Source organism: Sinohyriopsis cumingii, chromosome 16, assembly GCF_028554795.1.
Source record: "Sinohyriopsis cumingii isolate HCF-2022 chromosome 16, ASM2855479v2, whole genome shotgun sequence".
Classification (NCBI taxonomy): Eukaryota; Metazoa; Mollusca; class Bivalvia; order Unionida; family Unionidae; genus Sinohyriopsis; species Sinohyriopsis cumingii.
Window position 1 is genome coordinate 57,186,519 of NC_142976.1, and position 19,865 is coordinate 57,206,383.

The 19,865-nt window shown below is 33.7% G+C and overlaps 1 protein-coding gene across 1 annotated transcript in view; it reads right to left on the reverse strand.

Annotated features, from left to right (window-relative positions):
• Window positions 1-19,865, reverse strand: part of LOC149780476 (protein big brother-like) — a 126,945-nt gene that overhangs the window by 80,301 nt on the left and 26,779 nt on the right. The window contains exon 5 of the mRNA XM_089937437.1: window positions 15,904-16,023. Coding sequence (XP_089793563.1) covers window positions 15,904-16,023 — 120 coding nt within the window. The remainder of the gene's footprint in view (window positions 1-15,903; window positions 16,024-19,865) is intronic.

Below are 19,865 nucleotides of genomic sequence, written 5' to 3' on the forward strand. Positions count from 1 at the left end.
TGCATTCTTACTTTTAATTGCATGGGTCAGAAAGGGCCTTCTGTGTAGGTTAGTATGTATGATGCATGTAAACATCTGCAGTCATGAGCTAAACACAAACACTTAAATAGTTTAAATAGTCAAGATTCAAATGTACATCACGGTGACCTTCTTCATGGTATAGTTCTTGAGTTTCATGAATCTAGCATGAACAGTACCCAACAAATGATTTAAAGACAAAATGTCAACCATCACAGCAGAATTAAATATAGGTCACAGAGGCCACTTTTGCAAAAAAAGGGTATATTGAGACACATTCCTTCACCATGTTTTATATATGCATGCCAAAACTTATCTAGTCATGAAATAACACAAACAAAGCTGTAGCTTCCTGTAGGACGGTGATTCTTCCTGGAGTCTTCCTCAACAAAAGCATACTGGTTGCCATGTATAAGCTTACCATGTGCTGAAAATTAGCATTAAACCCCCAAAAACACCAACAAAATGAATACCAAAGCCAGTAAAAGGTAATGGTGTGGTACTAACAGAAATGCTTATTAACTTCATTTTTTACCCTCATTTTTATCACAAAATTTAACTGAAGTCAGTGAAGCATAAAATATGGGACAAAGTGGCTTGCTTTAGAGTGAAGTGTAGCACCCATCAGTATGCATGCCCTCACCAAGTTTCATGATTCTAGATAAGGTACTATGTGCACAGTGAGCAAAAAACCTATATGATCATATGCTAAATGCTGAAACTCAACCATAGCTAATAAAAATGTGAAATGTAGGTCACGGTGACTTTTGTGGTTAGGGTGTGGCACTAATAGTGATGAATACAATCATCTAGTTTATTGTGTTTAACATGAACAGTGCTTGAGAAATACACTTACAACAATATTTTGCCAAAATGTCAGTAAAGCACACAATATGTGACCTACTTTTGCAATGTAGTACAGTGCTCATCAAGATGCAGCCATTCACAAAGTTTAATGATTCAAGGAAAGACAGAAAATGGTCATGATTTAAATGCAGAAATGTAACCAGCACTAGTACAATCAGCTGTCATAATGAATCTAACACAAAGAGCACTAGGGAACTAAACTTTAAAAAATTCATCAAAATATGTGAGCATGAAATGTTGACCGTATTGACCTTTCTTCTACATGAAGTGTAGTATTTACTCATCAAAATGCATTCAATTACCAAGTTACGTGATTCAAGGTGGAACAGTTATGTATACAGGGTGCTATGTATGTATGTATGTACATATCTATGTGTGTCTGTGTGTGTGTATGTATGTATGTATGTATGTATGTGTGCAATGATGCATGCATGTATGTATGTATCTATGTATCTGTCTATCTATGTATATACAGCATTGGCACATCAACACAATCATGGCTATATGGTGCAAAGTAAAGTAAGGTACTAAAAGTGATAAAGGTAATATTGATAAAATCTGAGAGACAATACCTTTCCCAATAAAAATATACATCTATTCCTGCAAAAGATACAAAAGAAATGTATGTATACTTTCATTTAAAAAAATTAAATGTAAAAAAAAAGAAGATAGAATCCTTCAAATATAGATTCTGGGCCTCGACTGGCCAAGTGGTCTAAAGCACTCACCGTTACAGATCATTGCCATCTCACTTCTGCCTGATGGGTTCGAATCTCGGGTTCGGCCAATGTGAGTACGTGAGAAAGCATGCCAGTAGCTTCTCGTAGGTTGGTGGCCCTTTCCTGGGTTCTTCCTCCACCATTTATACTGGCCGCCATGTATAGCCTATCTTGTGCTGAAAAATGGCATTAAACCCTACAACAACAACAACAAATACAGATTCAATTTCTTTTCACATTTGCTACATAATTTTAGAATATAGAAGCATCTATCTCATGGTACATCATCCAAAATCTTTCTTAAATATGTCTCAATGTGTTCATGGAGTATTTTTCCTCATTGTGTTCATGTAAATGTATGTATACACATATGTCCATCTGTATAAAGTGTTATTATTCTGTGTGGAAATGTGTATGTTGCCTATGGGTGTACACATAAGTCAGTCTGTATGAAGTGTTATTATTCTGTGGTTGAAATGTGTATGTTGCCTATGGGTGTATTTTTAAGGTGGATATGCGACAGAAACAGATAATATTCACAACTGCACCTCTGCATACATACATGATACAGAATGCAAGAGAGAGAGAGAGAGAGAGAGAGAGTAGTGGAGGGAACATTAATGCAGATAGGAAGATTTACAGATATATAAACACATGAAATGGGTAACAAACTTGTACAAATAAAAACAGTCAAATGGCAGAACTGTAGACCGAAATCATACACATCACACTGTGACATTCACACATTTCATTGTGCCATAAGGAAAATTCAATAAATAATGATTCCTTGTGATCCAATTTATGACAAATTATTATAATTTCTTTGCAAAATGATGGGGAAAAAAAACATTTTTATAATATCAGCCAACTGATTGATAATGATCAATGTGGATCAATTAACATTCTGGAAAGGAAATCTCTGTATCATATAGCCTAATCGTTAACAATTTTGCAAATGAATTTTAAATGTATCTTTTCCATAAAAGAAATAAAAAGTCATTAACTTGACACTAAGTGTCAGTGTGCATATAAAATTTTGCCAAAAATCAGTGGTTATGTGAAACTAATTCTGACTAGATTCAACTGGAGATTTTCAAGGGTAGTCATATCCTTGGTGGTGTAATACAATCCACAAATTTAGGTGTGGATCATTGTTTCCAAGACAAGTATTCAACAGACTCAGATTTGTTATGTCTGACATCAAAATTACCTTTTTTGGTCATCACATACAGCATATCTACACTATAAGACACATCACTATAACACAGTTCCTGTAATTTGACACATCACTATAACACAGTTCCTGTAATTTGACACATCACTATAACACAGTTCCTGTAATTTGACACATCACTATAACACAGTTCCTGTAATTTGACACACCACTATAACACAGTTCCTGTAATTTGACACATATGGTCATAAATCCCCTGTCATGAACTGGCAGTAAAATTTTATTTATCATGTAATTCATTATAAGGCAGTCTAACTATAAAGTGGTATACTCTATGGATGGCACTATACTGAGGGGGGACCTATATCTTTCTTTTTGAAAGCATGCATCAAATAGTTCATGAAATACAAATCATCTCATTGATACTCCTTATAAATCTGGTTGCATAACAACCAAATCACACTATGATATTTATGTACAAGCAAGACTGTAAACAAAGCATTCATGAAATTATGCAAAACAGTACTCCCTCATTATAATGATGCCTTAGAGAGAAACTGCCTTATATGAAGTACACTATACATACGATTTTATTATTACATAATGAATTGGGATCAATGATCAAACACACCTTATAAAAGGAACCACATGAAGGTCCCTATGGTGAGGGAGTGCTAAAATGAAATCCCCTTAATATTTAAGCTTCTGTTTGCTTGTGGGGAAAACTTCACAATAAATTCATGCAACATCTTGGTAGCCATATCTTGAGTTCACCATGAAGATGCGCACTATTTGTAAAGTGCAGCTTGAACCCATAACTGATGTGATCATGGGAAAAATCTTTGCTCATTTTGGCGTTTTAAGCAACGTCATGTACGATGCAGGATGAGCAAAACTCATGTAAAACAAACAAACTTCCAAGTCACTTGCCTGCAGGCCAAGTATGCAACTGAAACTTTTCGAGTCCTGAAACTAAAATACTTACCATTTACCTGACTCTTTTCCACTCAGTCATTCATGAAGCAAATAAGTGAAATTGCCACAAAGCACACACCATATGACAACCCTCGTCGCCAGTCAACTTCTGATGACGCTAACCTCATTGAGGAAATTAAGTACAGTGATTTAAGCTATATCAATTCCATTGAGGAAATTGAGTACAGTGATTTAAGCTATATCAGTTCCATTGAGGAAATTGAGTACAGTGATTTAAGCTATATCAATTCCATTGAGGAAATTTAGTACAGTGATTTAAAGCTATATCAGTTCCATTTAAAATGTATGAGTTATAGCTTAACAGTAGGTTAGCTTAGTGAAAACTTCACAAAAGTAACTCAAAAATGGCCATGACATGTCATTAATTATTAATATATATAATTTTTCACACAATTTAAATTGAAAGTACCAAATTTAATCTCTTACAAGTCCAACTGCAAACAACACAGACCCTGATCCACTGTTGCATAATGCACAAGCAGATCATGGTCTATGATATTTGTTCCACTGGTTACTCCTAAAAAAACTAGACCCAGATCTGCCAGCACATTATGCAATAGCAGATCTGGGTCTGTGCAGTTTGCATTTGGACTCGACTTATAAGCAAGTGTAGATGATAATTTGATTTCACTCAAGTCAATGATATTCAAGTACAGCCTAAGATAAGTGTATAGCAATTTATTCTTGATGTCTTTTATAGTATCATCTCATTAATCCAAAACAAATTATTCCCATCAGATTAACTCAAACAACTCTGCAAAGCGTGTGATATCTATGGATTTTGATAATTTGATTCCATCCATGGCATCTGATTGCATGTATTGTCAGATAACAGATATCAAATTGATGAGATCACACTTTATTACATAACTATTTAATCTTGCATGGCTGATCTAGTGTTTGATTTTTAATCTTTATTTCTGAAGAGCACACAAAGACTACAACACTTGAGTTTTATCACTGACCGCCACACATCAATATTCTTGGATACACTGATTTAAAGTTTCATAAATCCCAGCTTGTTTTGAAATCCATTTATGCAGTTAATGTAAAACAAGAATAATCTGGAAAGCATAAAAGATAGGGTATGTAATAATGACAAAACCACACTCAAGGTTTGTTCTGAATCAGATGTAAGAACTCATTTCATATGGCATATGAAAATGCCATATGCCACATCAAGTTTTGTGTGTGTGTGTATATATATATATATATATATATATATATATATATATATATATATATATATATATATATATATATATATATATATATATATATACACATATACATACCATGTCTACCTATGTATAAAATCAACACAACTGCTAACAGCTCAGACTCAGATCTGACAGCTGGGTCTACCCTGTTAGATGGCATAATACATAGAACAAAAAGCATGTATCATGATCAGCCTGTTCATTATGTAACAACAGGTTAGATCAGGCAATTATAAAATTCTAACTTAAGTTTCCACTAACAGTCAGTAAGAAACAAGCAGTGGCTGAAATAGATTTGATCACTTACTGGTACAGTACCCAGGGGTGCCCACATAATTATTTTTTTTTGAGGGGGAGAGGCATACATGTAGGTGTCAGCTATTAAGTTTTATGGACCTAAGTCAATATATGTTTAGAAGTGCAACTGGGGGCAAGTGCCCCCCTACCCCCATGTGAGGCACAATGACAGTACTGTCCCATCTTTCCAGTACGGCCGTACAAGTTAACAGTATGGTGTACCTGATGATTCGGGTTTATTTGCAACACTTGAATGTGAATGGTCAAAACAAAAAGTCAATTTCAGACTTTAGTTGAATATTTTGTGATTATTAGGCCTGGATTCATGCATTAATGAATTAATTAATTAATTTATAGCTGAAGTAGAGTAACTGATAGGGATGTAATATCTTAATAAAAATCACTACAAATTACAGGTAAAACCCATTATAACGTGATTCGTTATAATGTGATTCCACTTTTAATGTGATGGCAGCATGGCTCCCATTTTTTAATTTAAGGTGACCTCTCTTTTTAACATCCTAAATACATGCTCTCAGAAAAGCCGATTATTCATATCCCTAGCAGATTTTTAATCCCAGCACTGCATTTAATGTTGCCTTAACTTCGCCGTGCACCATTTCCACCATACTGGCATGTATACAATTCAAAACTGAAGTATATTTGATGTCTGATGAAACTTGGCGAACAAAACAAACGATATATGATCATGAGGTTAGTTAAAACTGAAGACATTGAAATTTCACTGCACATTTTCTATGGGGAAGCTTTTCAAAAATATTTTTAACATGATCCCGCTTATATCGCGATGTTATTCTTTGGACCCCGAGCATCGCGCTATAACAGGTTTTACCTGTAATAACAATCCAATGGATAGTCATAATTTAGTCGTGATTCTACCTGGAACTGATACCTAAAAATTGACCCACCTTCACTAGCCAAGGATCACCAAGTCATTACTTTAAGTGAATTGTTGATCCTTGTCTAACAAAGCTGAAGTTGACCAACATTCTGCGGCTGAACAGTTCATCCCCGTTTATTTCACCCACTCATCCCATGCTTCTCATTACCTTTTTATTTGAGCCACCCATCCTGCACACTCCTTTTGAACTGATAAAAAGTGTCTTACTATTGTGCATGTCTTCACTGAAATATCAATACATACCATATGTACTCACTTATAAGTCAGGTCCACCTGCAAACAACATAGACCCTGATCTGCTGCCATATAATGCACCAGCAGATCAGGATCAATGTTACTTGTTTTGCTGATTGCTAATAACAAACCAAATAGACCCAGATCTGATGCCACATCATGTGATGGCAGATATGGGTCTGAGCAGTCATAAGGTGGACTCAGCTTGTATATACAGTACCTTCAATTTTTCAATCCACTTCTGTAATTGCACAGGAAAGAAATCTGTACATTACATATTGCTGGAGGAGATAAATGAATGAATAAACAGACAGGCTATACATTAAGGATGGGAGGTAACTGGATGGATGGACATTGATGGTTAGTGGTGGCAGTGGGTGGGGTGGGGAGAAGGCAATGGCCCCTGGGTGCCAGACAAAGGGGGTGCCATTGGGAGCTTTTTTTTGCAGCTAAATTTTCATGGAATTTTACCTTCACCTTAGTGTAACAAGGGCAATTCTTCATAAAACTTACATTAGGTGGAGTCAAGGGAGGAGGAAGGCTGGCAACTAATAAAACAAAGTTGGGGCACCAGGACAGTACATATCCCCTGGGCACCTCAAAAAATGCACCACCACTATAGATTGTTAGGATGAAAAGGTCATGACCTCCAATCCCCCAAGTATTGCATTTACCAAATGGATGGATGAATAAACACTGACTGTAATTGAAAAATAAACAGGTTGTTGAAGGGATAAACAAACAGGTAGTGAGGATTTCATAGTACCAAACCCCAACCACCATTTTCTTCTAAAATGCATAGAAATTTGAAGAAACTTGTATAGCACAAATCAGTCATGCACATAAAATAATCTTTTGGAAAAATTTAACATGGCCTCAAGAAAATGACATATCACATGCTACTAAAAAGAAAGCAGGAGTAAAAGAAAAGCACCAAACAAAAGCTAAACAAAATAATACTTTTATTCATTTTAAACAAAAATACCTTTAAATAAGGTATTCAAAATTGCACAATGGTAATAAGTAAATTTCAGTTCATCCGTCAGCACGCATACATTTCTCAACATAACATGTGCTTCACAGAACATAAGATAATAATTTATTTCTTCACTAACTGCATTTATGACTTCTAAAAAATATTACCCTAAATTGTTTTCTAGTAGATGCTTAAAAAATACCCCAAAAAATGAATTTTTTTGGAAGGGACTGAGTATCTTAATAGGGCACTATCCAGTTTTCTTACAAGATATTATCATTATTATTATTATTATTATTATTATTATTATTATTATTATTATTATTTCAAATAATACATTTTATTAACTTTACTCCTTCTTTATAAAATATTTTTGATGAAGCTACCATCAATAACAGTTATCTTCTCTAATAAGTCACCTTCTTTATAAAGCCAACATTATCTAGTCTCCCTTCTAGATGCCAGGTTAAGTGAGGATGAATTCTACATATATGGTTCAACATGCATTGCTGGAGACTGGTATACAAATTATATGTGTTGACAAAGGACATTTATGTAATTGATAACTGTATAAAAAAGACATCTTCATACAAAGGCCAACTTTGTCCAAAGAACACCGTAAACAAAGGATATCTATACAAAGAACATGTGTTTGTAAGGTACCTGTATATAAAGAACATCTGTTTACAAAGGCACCTGCTCAATAAGGACAACATTTACGCATCATTTTTTAAAGTTTATTTACATAGTTTACCTGTATATATAAAGGACAACTGTTAATTTATTAATCCTTTTTTGAGCCCTATATAGACAGGTTTTTACAGTCCTGATCAAACTACACAAGTTCATGTATGTAATGGGTGTGAAAGTCTGGCATTAGCTGAGGTTGTGTGACAGGTTACAGCCATTATCATTTGTACCAGAGGATGCACCAGTACATATGTATCTGGTCCCATCCCATCTGTATCTAGTCCTATCCAATATGTTATTGGTCCCATCCCATCTGGGGAACTTAATAAATTTCTGCTTCAACTAAATATTTTTCACCAAACTGATCCCTACAAATTTTAATAGAACTTACAAACCTAGATTTTGGGGGCATGTGCAGTCAAATCTTCATAATACATTGTAAATTGTTATCATTAACAACATAAAATGAATTTGAGAGAAAGCTTGTCAGTGGCTTCAGTGGGTTGATGGTTCTTACCAGGGTTTTTCTGGGGTTTTCATTTACCAATAATACTGCCACCATTTACAGCCTATCATATCTGAAAATGGTGCTGAACCCACAAGAACAACATAAAATAAATTTTGAGAAATGTTTCAATTATGAATGACTTTCAATAAATTTCCTTCTCACATCCTATTATAACCATTATCAGAGAAAAAGGAATTTGCACAAAAGGAGTGTGAAGCTAGCATAACTGAACTGCTGCAAAATCAACTCCACCCCCACCCCACCCAGGACTGTACAACTTAAAATGGTGAACAATAAACATTTTTCAAACAAGATGCAATGAAATGAACTTATTAACTGATGTCAATGTTGTTTGCTTTACACGTCATCATAAACAAGCTGTGGCAACGCTGCTTGACCAAGATGCACATCTCAAAGTGCTATGGGTCATGCATACCTGGTCACCAAGTGTGGGCAGATAGGAAGCCAGTAAGACACTTCCCCTTAGCATGAATGACTAAGTAACCTATGACCAACTACATGAGTGGGAAAAGTTGTTAGTGAATGAATGAGCAACAGATGGGCAACTGCCTGGCCCATTTTGGGAGTAGCAGGGTTAACCCAGATAAATATTTGCTGATAAAGTAGCAAAAGAATGCAGGTTTCAGTTTTGTGGGTTTTCTGTTTAAAAATGGGAGGAAGAGGATGGGTAGAGCATGATGGGCTCTTGGGGATGGTGACAAAATAGCAGCCAGACAGTTTGCTGCTAACAAGATAAAGATGATAGGTAGAAAGAAAGATACCATGTGGATAGATGGATGAATGGATAGATAGAAAGATAGATATATAGATATACAGATAGATAGGATTGATCGATTGATAGAGTATTAAGAAACAAGTACATTGCAGTCTGATTATGTTAAATAGAGGTGCTTTTATTACCTTTATTCTAACATGACAAAATAAGTGACCTTGGTTTTGGACCCAAGTGAAAGTACTATTTGGAGGGAAGCGGGATAGTGGTTAGATAGGAGGTTGGGGGAGGGTGTTGACAGAGGCAAACCCTTCCATTCTGTTACTGTGACTACTATCCAATCAAAGCCCTTATCCTGTAAGATAATTTTTTTAAAAAATGTAATTATTATCTTGGCTATCAAGATAAGACCTAACTTCCATTTCCTCCTCATGATACAGCCAAATAAAGTGTTGAAAGTGCCATTAAAAAGTAACCAACCAACCGTCACATTAAATCAATCCTTTGTTCATTTATCATGGATGTAGAATTGGCATGATGCATCCTCCTACAGGTCAAAATAGGTGACTAATGGAGGCAGCCATTTGGCTGTTAGATATGTATCCCATGATGCTGATGTCATGACCTTCTAAAAGTGTGTGGTTTATATAAAAAAACTGAACTTAAGGACTTTGCCCTTTATTGGTTTTATCACTGACTTTTGTGCCCTTTTTAGAATACCTAAACATACTCCACACTGAATAGTCAGGACTGTGTTGATATCCTGGTACCCTACACACACACACACACCCACACACACACACAACACCCCCACACACACATACATACATACATTGTTGTAAAAAAAACATCAAAATTTTCTTACATATACATCCCATCCCTTAATCATGATCAATGCCACAATGATATTCAATTAAAGGAAAATTTCACTCACAACCATTTCTGATGTTGCAAGTAATTTGTGGCATTTTAATTTCTTAAAATTATTGTTCAGAAAGGGAAACTTTATACATCATGAATTTCTACTTTATTTATAATTTATAAAGCTCAGAAAGTATTAGATCAGCATTTTATGTAATGGGAAACACTTAAAATTTTCTTCATCTATGACATGTAAACAAAACTCAGTATGACCATTGCTTGATGGAGCTGAATGGAAGCTAACGTTGCCACACATAATACAAAATTTAGGGTCTTCAGGGCTACAGTAAAATGCCTAACATCTAACCCTTGAGCAAAACAAATGAAAAGTAAAATTTTTGTGCAAGATCTTACCATGCTCTTGCCAAACACAATTCTAAGACTGGAGCCAAATCCATGTAGAAATTGTCATAATTTTCCCCTTCTTAAAAGCCATGCTATAAGAAATTACACACTTAAATGCACGATGTTAGCAAAATTTTTGAAAACTACACAGACTCGTTTTGACAAGATTTTGATTTAAAGTATCTCAAAGAATAATTAAATAGTTCTCATTGTTATCCATCTTAGAAGTTTTTTGTGTGAACTGCCATCAATCTAATCCCCACCCACCCTCTATGTTTACACCGGTGATGTCATTTTGCAGTAGCACTATAAAATATATCAGACCCATAAGCTACCCCACTGGTGAGTAAAATTTTCCACAGCTATGAATAGAAACTTCAAATGCAGTCACTATCAAAATATATTAGAAATGGAAGGAATTCAGTATAAATTTATTTTAAATATATTCTGTACACAAATTAGAAAACGAGCTAATTTCATACTAGCATATAAGCATATATAATATTTATATATATCATTAAAATTTCCAAAAGTAGCTTAAAAATATTGTTAAAAGTAACAGGACTATGATAAAATAAATCTTTTCATACTTTTTGTTTCAAAATATAATTTACAAATGCACAAAATGGAGAAAACAATGTCACAAATAAAAAGAATTCCGAGGCATTCTACTGAATGAGTTTTTGCAACTTTTGCCCCATCCCTTTTTCCACAGAATTTCATGTAAATATATGCAGACCAACAAAAGACAAAGGGAATTAGCATAAATAATTGTTACAGATTTTACCTAATTCAGTTCACATCTAAAAATATTACTATATCTGGGTTGTTTTTGTTTTATTATTATAAAAAAATGTCCCAGCTTGACTGTATGGCTGCAGCACTGAAAAGCAATCTTAGTCATATGTTACTTGGAACACTGATTAATCCACGTATCATCATACTTTAGTCAAAACAATGATTCTATACTGGTGGGTGTACATATGGAATTTCATGTTCTATTTTTGGGCTAAAAGATAAAGTTGTAAAAATATTAAATACTTCTCTCCAGCAGTCACACAAACAAATATAAAATATAAATCACATCTAAACAGATGCATCCATATACAAGATATTTCATGTGGCTGATAAATCTATTTTCAAATATTGATATATATTTTATTTACAGGTGATATATATATATATATATATATATATATATATATATATATATATATATATATATATATATATATATATATATTTCTATTTACACATACATGAAAGAATGACTAGACTCATTTTTGACATAGTTTTGCTTAAAAATGTAAAAAAGTTTACAAATAAATAATTTCTTATACTTACAAATTTATGCTTATAAAAAATACTGTCTCTTTACATCTATTTACATAAACAACACTAACATACACAAAATGTACAAAATATATCTATACAATATGGACCAATACAAAGCTTGGACAAATGATGGAATTAAGCACTAATACAACAATGAAATGAACAAAAGAACATAGCAACATAAAACTACAATATAGAAACAAAAATAAAAACTGAAAAAAAGAACATTCATGATGCCAATATCACCAATCAAACAAAAAACAATATCTTTCCTTTCCATATCAGTATTTATCTCTAGAAGTGATCAACTGCAGTCTAATTTCAGTTCAGTGCAGATGAATATGTGTGCAGTGTATAATTTTTTAATACCTGAAAATTTTAAAATTTCTTTCAATTCTTTGATTCAGCAAAGGATGCTGTGTGTTAAAAGTATACTAAGATCAAAAATGTAGTATTTTAGTTGTAAATCTTGTATTAATTGGTCAACACAGTGTGCATTATTCTGAAACTTTTGTTTACAATACTGTCTCATCAACATAACTGCTGAGGAATCTGAACATTAACCGCACAGGTTTCACGTAATTCATAACTGGTGAAAAATCCGAACATTACCTTCACTGTAATACCTTAAAAATAACATCCTTGAGAAATGATAAATGATACAAAATTTGTAATGATCAGGAATTAGGGACAAAATGTTCCATTTATGATCTGAAAGAGCCTGATGATGATCACAAGAAGGAAGATGACATCATGAATGTTTTACAAGTGAGACAAAAAATTTAAACACGAATGGCACATTATGCTTCTTTCTAACCCAAATAAAAGAACTAAGAAAGTCTGATCCAAGTGAGTGATGCAAAACTAATGTTATTGTGCAATATTTCTTCTTTTAATCACTATAACCTTGACTTTTGACCTTTTGATGCCAAAATCAACAAGAATTCTTTCTTACCCAAAATGTAAGCCATCTACAAAGTATGGTTACTGCAACTAGTGGAAAACTTGAGTTATTGTGTAGAAACAAAATTGGTAACAAACAGACACAGGAATGGGCAGAAGGACATCACACCATAATACATTCTGCCTTATGACACGTGTATACAAATAATTTTCACAATTTCAAGATTTACAACACTTTTTCAATGGCAATTAATGAGTTATATGGAAGATGAGTTTAGAATGATTCAAACATAATTATGGCACATATTATACTGAAGAAAATTGAAGAATTAGGGAAAAAATGGGTGCGAACATTGCAATATACGAAGATATGACAATTAAAGTTCTTTTTACATATATAAACTGAAGGGAGTATCAGCCATAATCGGGACCTGTTCAGATTGGGATAATAATGGGATGACCCAGGACACAATGCCATTTCCTTATCAGTTCACAAGTAACCAAATGAAAACTGTATGGACCCAAATCTGTCATGACATAATACCCCAACATATCAGGGTCTACCTTCTTCTGCTTACAGTTTTAAATGAATGGCATAAACCATGATCAGATGGTCAGGTATATATATTGGCAATAACCATGATCAGATGGCCAAGGTATATTGGCATAAACCATGATCAGATGGCCAGGGTATATTGGTAATAACCATGATCAGATGGCCAGGGTATATTGGCAATAACCATGATCAGATGGCCAGGGCATATTGGCATAAACCATGATCAGATAGCCAGGATATATTGGCAACAACCATGATCAGATGGCCAAAGTATATTGGCAATAACCATGATCAGATAGCCAGGGTATAATGACAACAACCATGATCAGATGGCCAGGGTATATTGGCATCAATCATGATCAGATAGCCAGGGTATATTGGCAATAACCATGATCAGCTGTCTAGAATATATTGGCATAAACCATGATCAGATGGCCAGGGTATATTCTTGGATGCATGATTGCTGGATTCACTGTATTCTAAAACACTGCATAAAAACCAAAGTTACATGTCATTTTTGCAAGTTATTCCTCATTTACATCTTTAAATCTCCCATATATTTAGAATCCCCCCCCCTTATTTGAAATACATGGATCCCCCCCCCCTTAAATTTTCAGTTCTAGAATAGACCCTGAACTGGTAAATTATTCAAGTGTAGATCTGGGTCTGTGCAGTCTCTATCTGGGGTAGATAAATAGACCTAATGTATTTTTTTATGAAAATGTTTCAATCTACCAAATTATGTAACTCTGTTTGGATACAGAAGCCGTTTACAGTTCTTCAAAATTGTTCTGTAAAGTCAATTACTGCTTACTTCTTTTAAACTAGTAGTTTTCAAATAATGAGTAACAAATTAAACTGATTATCTAAACATAATAGTAGGGCATGTCATATTCCCCTTTGCAAAGTACATAAATAGTGTCTTAACTAAAATAAGCCTCCAAGGTAAAATATGTCCTTTCACATACAATGGTCACTAACTATAACAACTGATCTGGAGAACATATGAACTTTCACTGTAACCACGCATTTGCTATAACAAAATATTCTCTTTATGTACAGCTGCTCCCTGGGGTCTAATCATGGTGTTTGTTCATATCAAGAAAGTTGTACCAGTCAGGTCCATTACAATGAGGGTTTACTGCAGCTAATGTATGTACTCTCCACTAGAAAGCTAATATCTTTTATAATAAATTTCTGCCTTTATACTGAAACAATTTACTAACACAATATCTACTATACGCAAGTACATTTAAATTGATTAAAAGCTAGTCCTGTGAAAAATGACAGAGTATTTTCAGCTGATCAAAATAAAACAATAACAGTATTAAAATGTATTTTTAAATTCAAAGAATTTGCAAAGTAGAATTCTTTGCCATGAAAAACATCTTTATGTCTATAAACTATTTTGTTCTAGAAAAATGCCTTTAAAGTGATTTCATTTTTAAAAAAATACTTTCTCTACCTTTTTATTAATAATTTAATAAAAAGGTGACTATTCAAAGGTTAACTCATAATATACAAATCACCTAAATCTTCACAGTTGCATAAAAAATATGTTTAAAAGCATACACTAAAAAGCATGTACTTTTTAAAAAGTTAATCTCAAATTCATTTTTTTTAATCATACCATAAATACAATCTCCACAGATATTAAAGAGAACAAGCATTTTCAAATACATAATTTCAACTGGGAAAAACTTCTGTGATCCAGGGGTATCTCAATGAAATTTCATCAATCCTGAGTGTAATTTTCATGTAAATTTCTACCCTCTTTTCTTGATTTCCATTAAAGCCATAGCTATTTTCCAACATAGTCTGTAACGTTAGGACATCTAAAAGTAGGAGATAGTGGCCTAATTTTCAGGATTATGTCATTTCTCAGGAGGCATGTACATAGATCCCTGTAATAGACAAAGGGGAGCCCTATATTGTTTACAAAGACAAAAAAGAATACAACAGAAAGCGGTGGCATGCAAGTTCAAAGCCAATAACAATGTGATGGAATTCGGAGTACAACAATCATGCAAATAGGCTGACAGCAAAATCTAACCAAATGAAAGCTTTCAATAAATAAAGCCACCTTATCAACTGAGTAAAGTTGTAGTAGTTTTATAAGAATTTTTTTTAAGTTAGAAACCGGTATAGAGACTAGCTTTAAGTACATGCAAACTAACTTTTATTATATTTCATATTCTTTTGCTTCTGTTTTCAAAAAACTTTTTTATCTGCCAAACATGGTCCACTCACTCGGAACAACTGACATTTTTCTTTACAACCCCTTTTGGATAAGGTTCACCATGACTTAACCTGACCAATACTTGACTGCGAAGGAAGAGATCCTATTTTTAAGAACTGACACATATAAGCACTGATACTGGGTCAATTGTGGTGCATTTTTATGTACTGAAACTAATAGTTGGCCTATAGTTTTACAACAAAAATTAGGACTTGCGTTCTTCTGAGAAGCGCAGTAAAGCTTGTACTACCTCTGCTTCTGCTTCTGCCCTTCTCTCTTGTTCTTCGTGATACTGACGCTGTCGATCTTCAAAATCTCTCAACTGTCGATTGTACTGGTCTATCTGCTCTCTTAACAATGCATCTTCCACCTACAATAATAAATAATGGACACACAGTATGTGATTATCATTAACACTTATATACATATATGTGTATATACTTGTCCTTAGGTGTCTGCATTATAAATACTGCAAGGAATCCAGATTTTAAATAGAAGGAATATAGGAGATAAATAACATAGGCTAAGACATAATGCATATATGCTGATGAACTAAAAACATCTGAAGAAAGGCAAAAGTAGCCATGTCCACTCTTTATTTTTTTTGAAAACTGTCTGGTCAAGTCTGGCCATCAGGCTTCAAACAACAGTTTATAAAGTTCTTCTCAACAAAGTTATCTAATATACTTCAAATGTTTACTTGTACAGCACTAAGCAACCTTTTGCTCTAAAATGGTGTCCATGAGCAGTGGAGTTCTCGCTTGACACTAACAGCTGAGGGCAAAAAAGCTATGAACTTTGTCATTTGTTTTGGATGATATAAACTCTAATCACATCAAATGATCTGTCATAGTACATTAAACAAATGAAAGCATGAAGTTGGGAGTAAGATTCAAGTAATATAATAGGTTTTAATGCATTCGCAGGCCTAATGTCTGAAGAGAGTCTGCATATGGTGGTAGGGATGCCATTTGCAAAGGCTGATTACACAATCCAGGCAAATAAAAGTTGCTTTGGCTGAAGACAGCTGATCATTAAGAAGTATTGATTTTTTTTCTTTGTCTTTTTGTTCCCCCAGTATGAGAAAAATGTTTAATTTTCCACTTCTAACATGCACATTTTGTAAAATTCATGAGAAGCAATGGCTTACCACCCAGCCACCTGACTGTTGCCTCCAGAATGAAGCACCATTTGCAAGGATTGCTTTTTAGTGCAACCCAGTCTTGTAAGCTTCAGTTTTAGCTCTGAAAAGCCTTTGTTTCTTTGTCTTTCAATGATTTTAGAGTTTTTAGTGGCAGATGCAGGGATGATGGGGTCACCATGCACATGTAACAACCTTGGTTGATGGTGAGGGGCTGCTGTGTTTAACCAATCAGACTCCAAAGCACTAGGTTACACAATGTTACTGATTACGTAGCCAAGTTTTACATAAAGATCAGGACAATCTACAAGTAAAATCTAATCCATTTTAACAGCAACATATGGCTTAATTAAGATTAGAGGTTTGGACATGTGTAGGGTGCTATACAAACTTCTCCAACTCAGATGTCCCAGGGACTGCTCTCACAAAGAGCAAAGACCTTACAATGAAGCCCATTTCATGTGCATCTGCTCCACCAAATCTGCCAAAACTTTTATCATCAATTATCACCATAAAATTATAGAAATGTAGCAATTTTGGTTTGCCAGAGTTTCTGTCCTTTATCGTTTGCCAAATATGAAATATTGCACAACCTGGCTAGGTCAAGAGGTTATGCAACTAGGAAGCTGGCATGATATAACCCCTGGGTCTTCAAAACCTTAATGGCAGATGTAAAACCAAATAACAGTTTTAATTATTGGCCAAAATCAAATTCAAAAAGGTGCTAAAGTGGCCTTTTGTGCAGGAGAGTTTATTAATTTGAATATTAGGGATTCATTTTTATGAATCTGGCATTTTCATCTCAGAATGTGTACATTTATTATCATTAGGAGCAAGTCAAACTGCTTCCAACCCAGTTGACACATATGCTTTGGTTTCTTGAGAGTTTCCACAAATTAAGAACTTTTGAAAGCAATAACAGTCACAAATCTTGAGGAAATATCTTCAGCTGTGATTAAGTCCCCACACTAGCAGATCAGAAAATTCAATCAACTTAAATAATACTTCTTTTGCCATATGTCATGTGGTTATGTCATTGAAAAAAAAAGAAATGTGAAAAATATTCATTACAGATCATTTCTAATGCAAAACTCTTAACTTTGTCAAACAGCTGAAGATTATTTGCTGGCTGAACAGGATGATTATTTCATTTTATTTTAATATATTACCTCATAAATTTATCATTTTATTTCTTATAAACCATTGATGTTGACATCAAAAGACTGCATTTAAATGCAAAATTAACAAAAAGAAGTTTTATTTCAATAGTTATGATGTTGCAATGAAATTAGAAATGAATATATTTTGGATCTGCCATTAATTTTTATTTATTTCAAACTGGCCAAAATTCCTATCTATTTTAACGAATCTTTATTTTCTAAGTATTTCCAAAGTCAAGTACCAGTAGCATTAATATGGAAAATGAAATCCTAGAAAAATACTTTTTCAAATATTTCACCAGCAGAATTTCAAGCATTATTTTAAGAAAATAACCTCAAAGATTTACTTCATAATAAAATGTTGAAACCATTAGTGCATGTTACTTTGCAATCATATTTCTGACACAAGCAGACCTTAGCTACAAAAACTTTAACTGTTTCACAATTCAAATTATGTGCACTAAAACTTTTGTACCTCACAAAACTAAAGAGCAGCAGTAGGGAGAAGCAGGTGCTCTCTTTCTACAGGCATATGCCCTGTCTGGCGTAATGATTTCTCCCTGGTTGCATATGCTCTGAGTCTATAGCTAATGTGCATATGATGGTCTTGTCAGGAATTTAGTTATGACAATATATGAACCTGAATAATTATAGTAGGTCCATCTCAGAAGCAAAATTTTTTTTTTTTTTTTTAGTTACAAGAGCTTAAAAACTATATAGAATTTTTTAAAGTTAATTTTGTTATGCTCTTTCTTTATATGAATCTCATGCCAGTAAAAAAAACCAAGTTTCTCACATGTCAATTACTTTACTTTGCATGGTTACCTATCACAAGGAAACTTAATAGAGTTGGGGTTTTTTGCTATAGTTTACCATGCAAGTCTTCAACAAACATTGTTTTGAAAGGGTACAGCTGCCATCTATCTCACAAGTCTAACTTATACACAAAAAGGTATTATTCTGCACCTTGATCAGTCCACAATTAGGACTCAATGAGCATGGCTTGCAATGCTATATCATACTTTTATACCTTCTCTACCTCCATAACTGTCAAGAAATGTAAGTGATCTCCATTCTGAATGTTTGTGCCAATTTTCACACATTTACAAATATATTTCATTCAAGTGGGAAATCTTGTCTTCATTTTTTATCTTTTTAATCTTCTCAACTGGATGTTAAGTATTTAAAACTACTTGCACAAACATATGCAGATATTATATCTCAAAACATATATTAAACCTCAAAACATATATTAAACCTCAAAACATATATTAAACCTCAAAACATATATTAAACCTCAAAACATATGTTAAACCTCAAAACATATATTAAACCTCAAAACAGTGCATCCTCTAATCATTCAATTCATATTACATTTTTTCTCTGTCTGTCTGTCTTTCTGTAGTATTTGCTACACAGTATGAAAATCTCTGGAGAATTCTAAGCTCATTTTTTATGTGGTATGAATCTGATATTATTTAAGGCTAAGAACCAATAATATACGAGAGGAATATTCATTAATGACACCTGTTTCTCTATAATGGATTGTAATGAAGACAAACAAAACTGCTAAAAAGATTGCTAAATTAGTCTGATACAGTATTCCCTAATGATAATGTTGTCCATTAAGTCATACAGTATTCCCTAAAGATAATGTTGTCCATTAAGTCATACAGTATTCCCTAATGATAATGCTGTCCATTACGTCATACAGTATTGCCTAATGATAATGCTGTCCATTAAGTCATATAGTATTCCCTAATGATAATGCTGTCCATTAAGTCATACAGTATTCCCTAAAGATAATGCTGTCCATCAAGTCATACAGTATGCCTTATAATGAGGCTGTATTATAATTAAGTGCATTTTACATATAACTTTACCACTAGTAAGTAAATGGGATCCATGAAC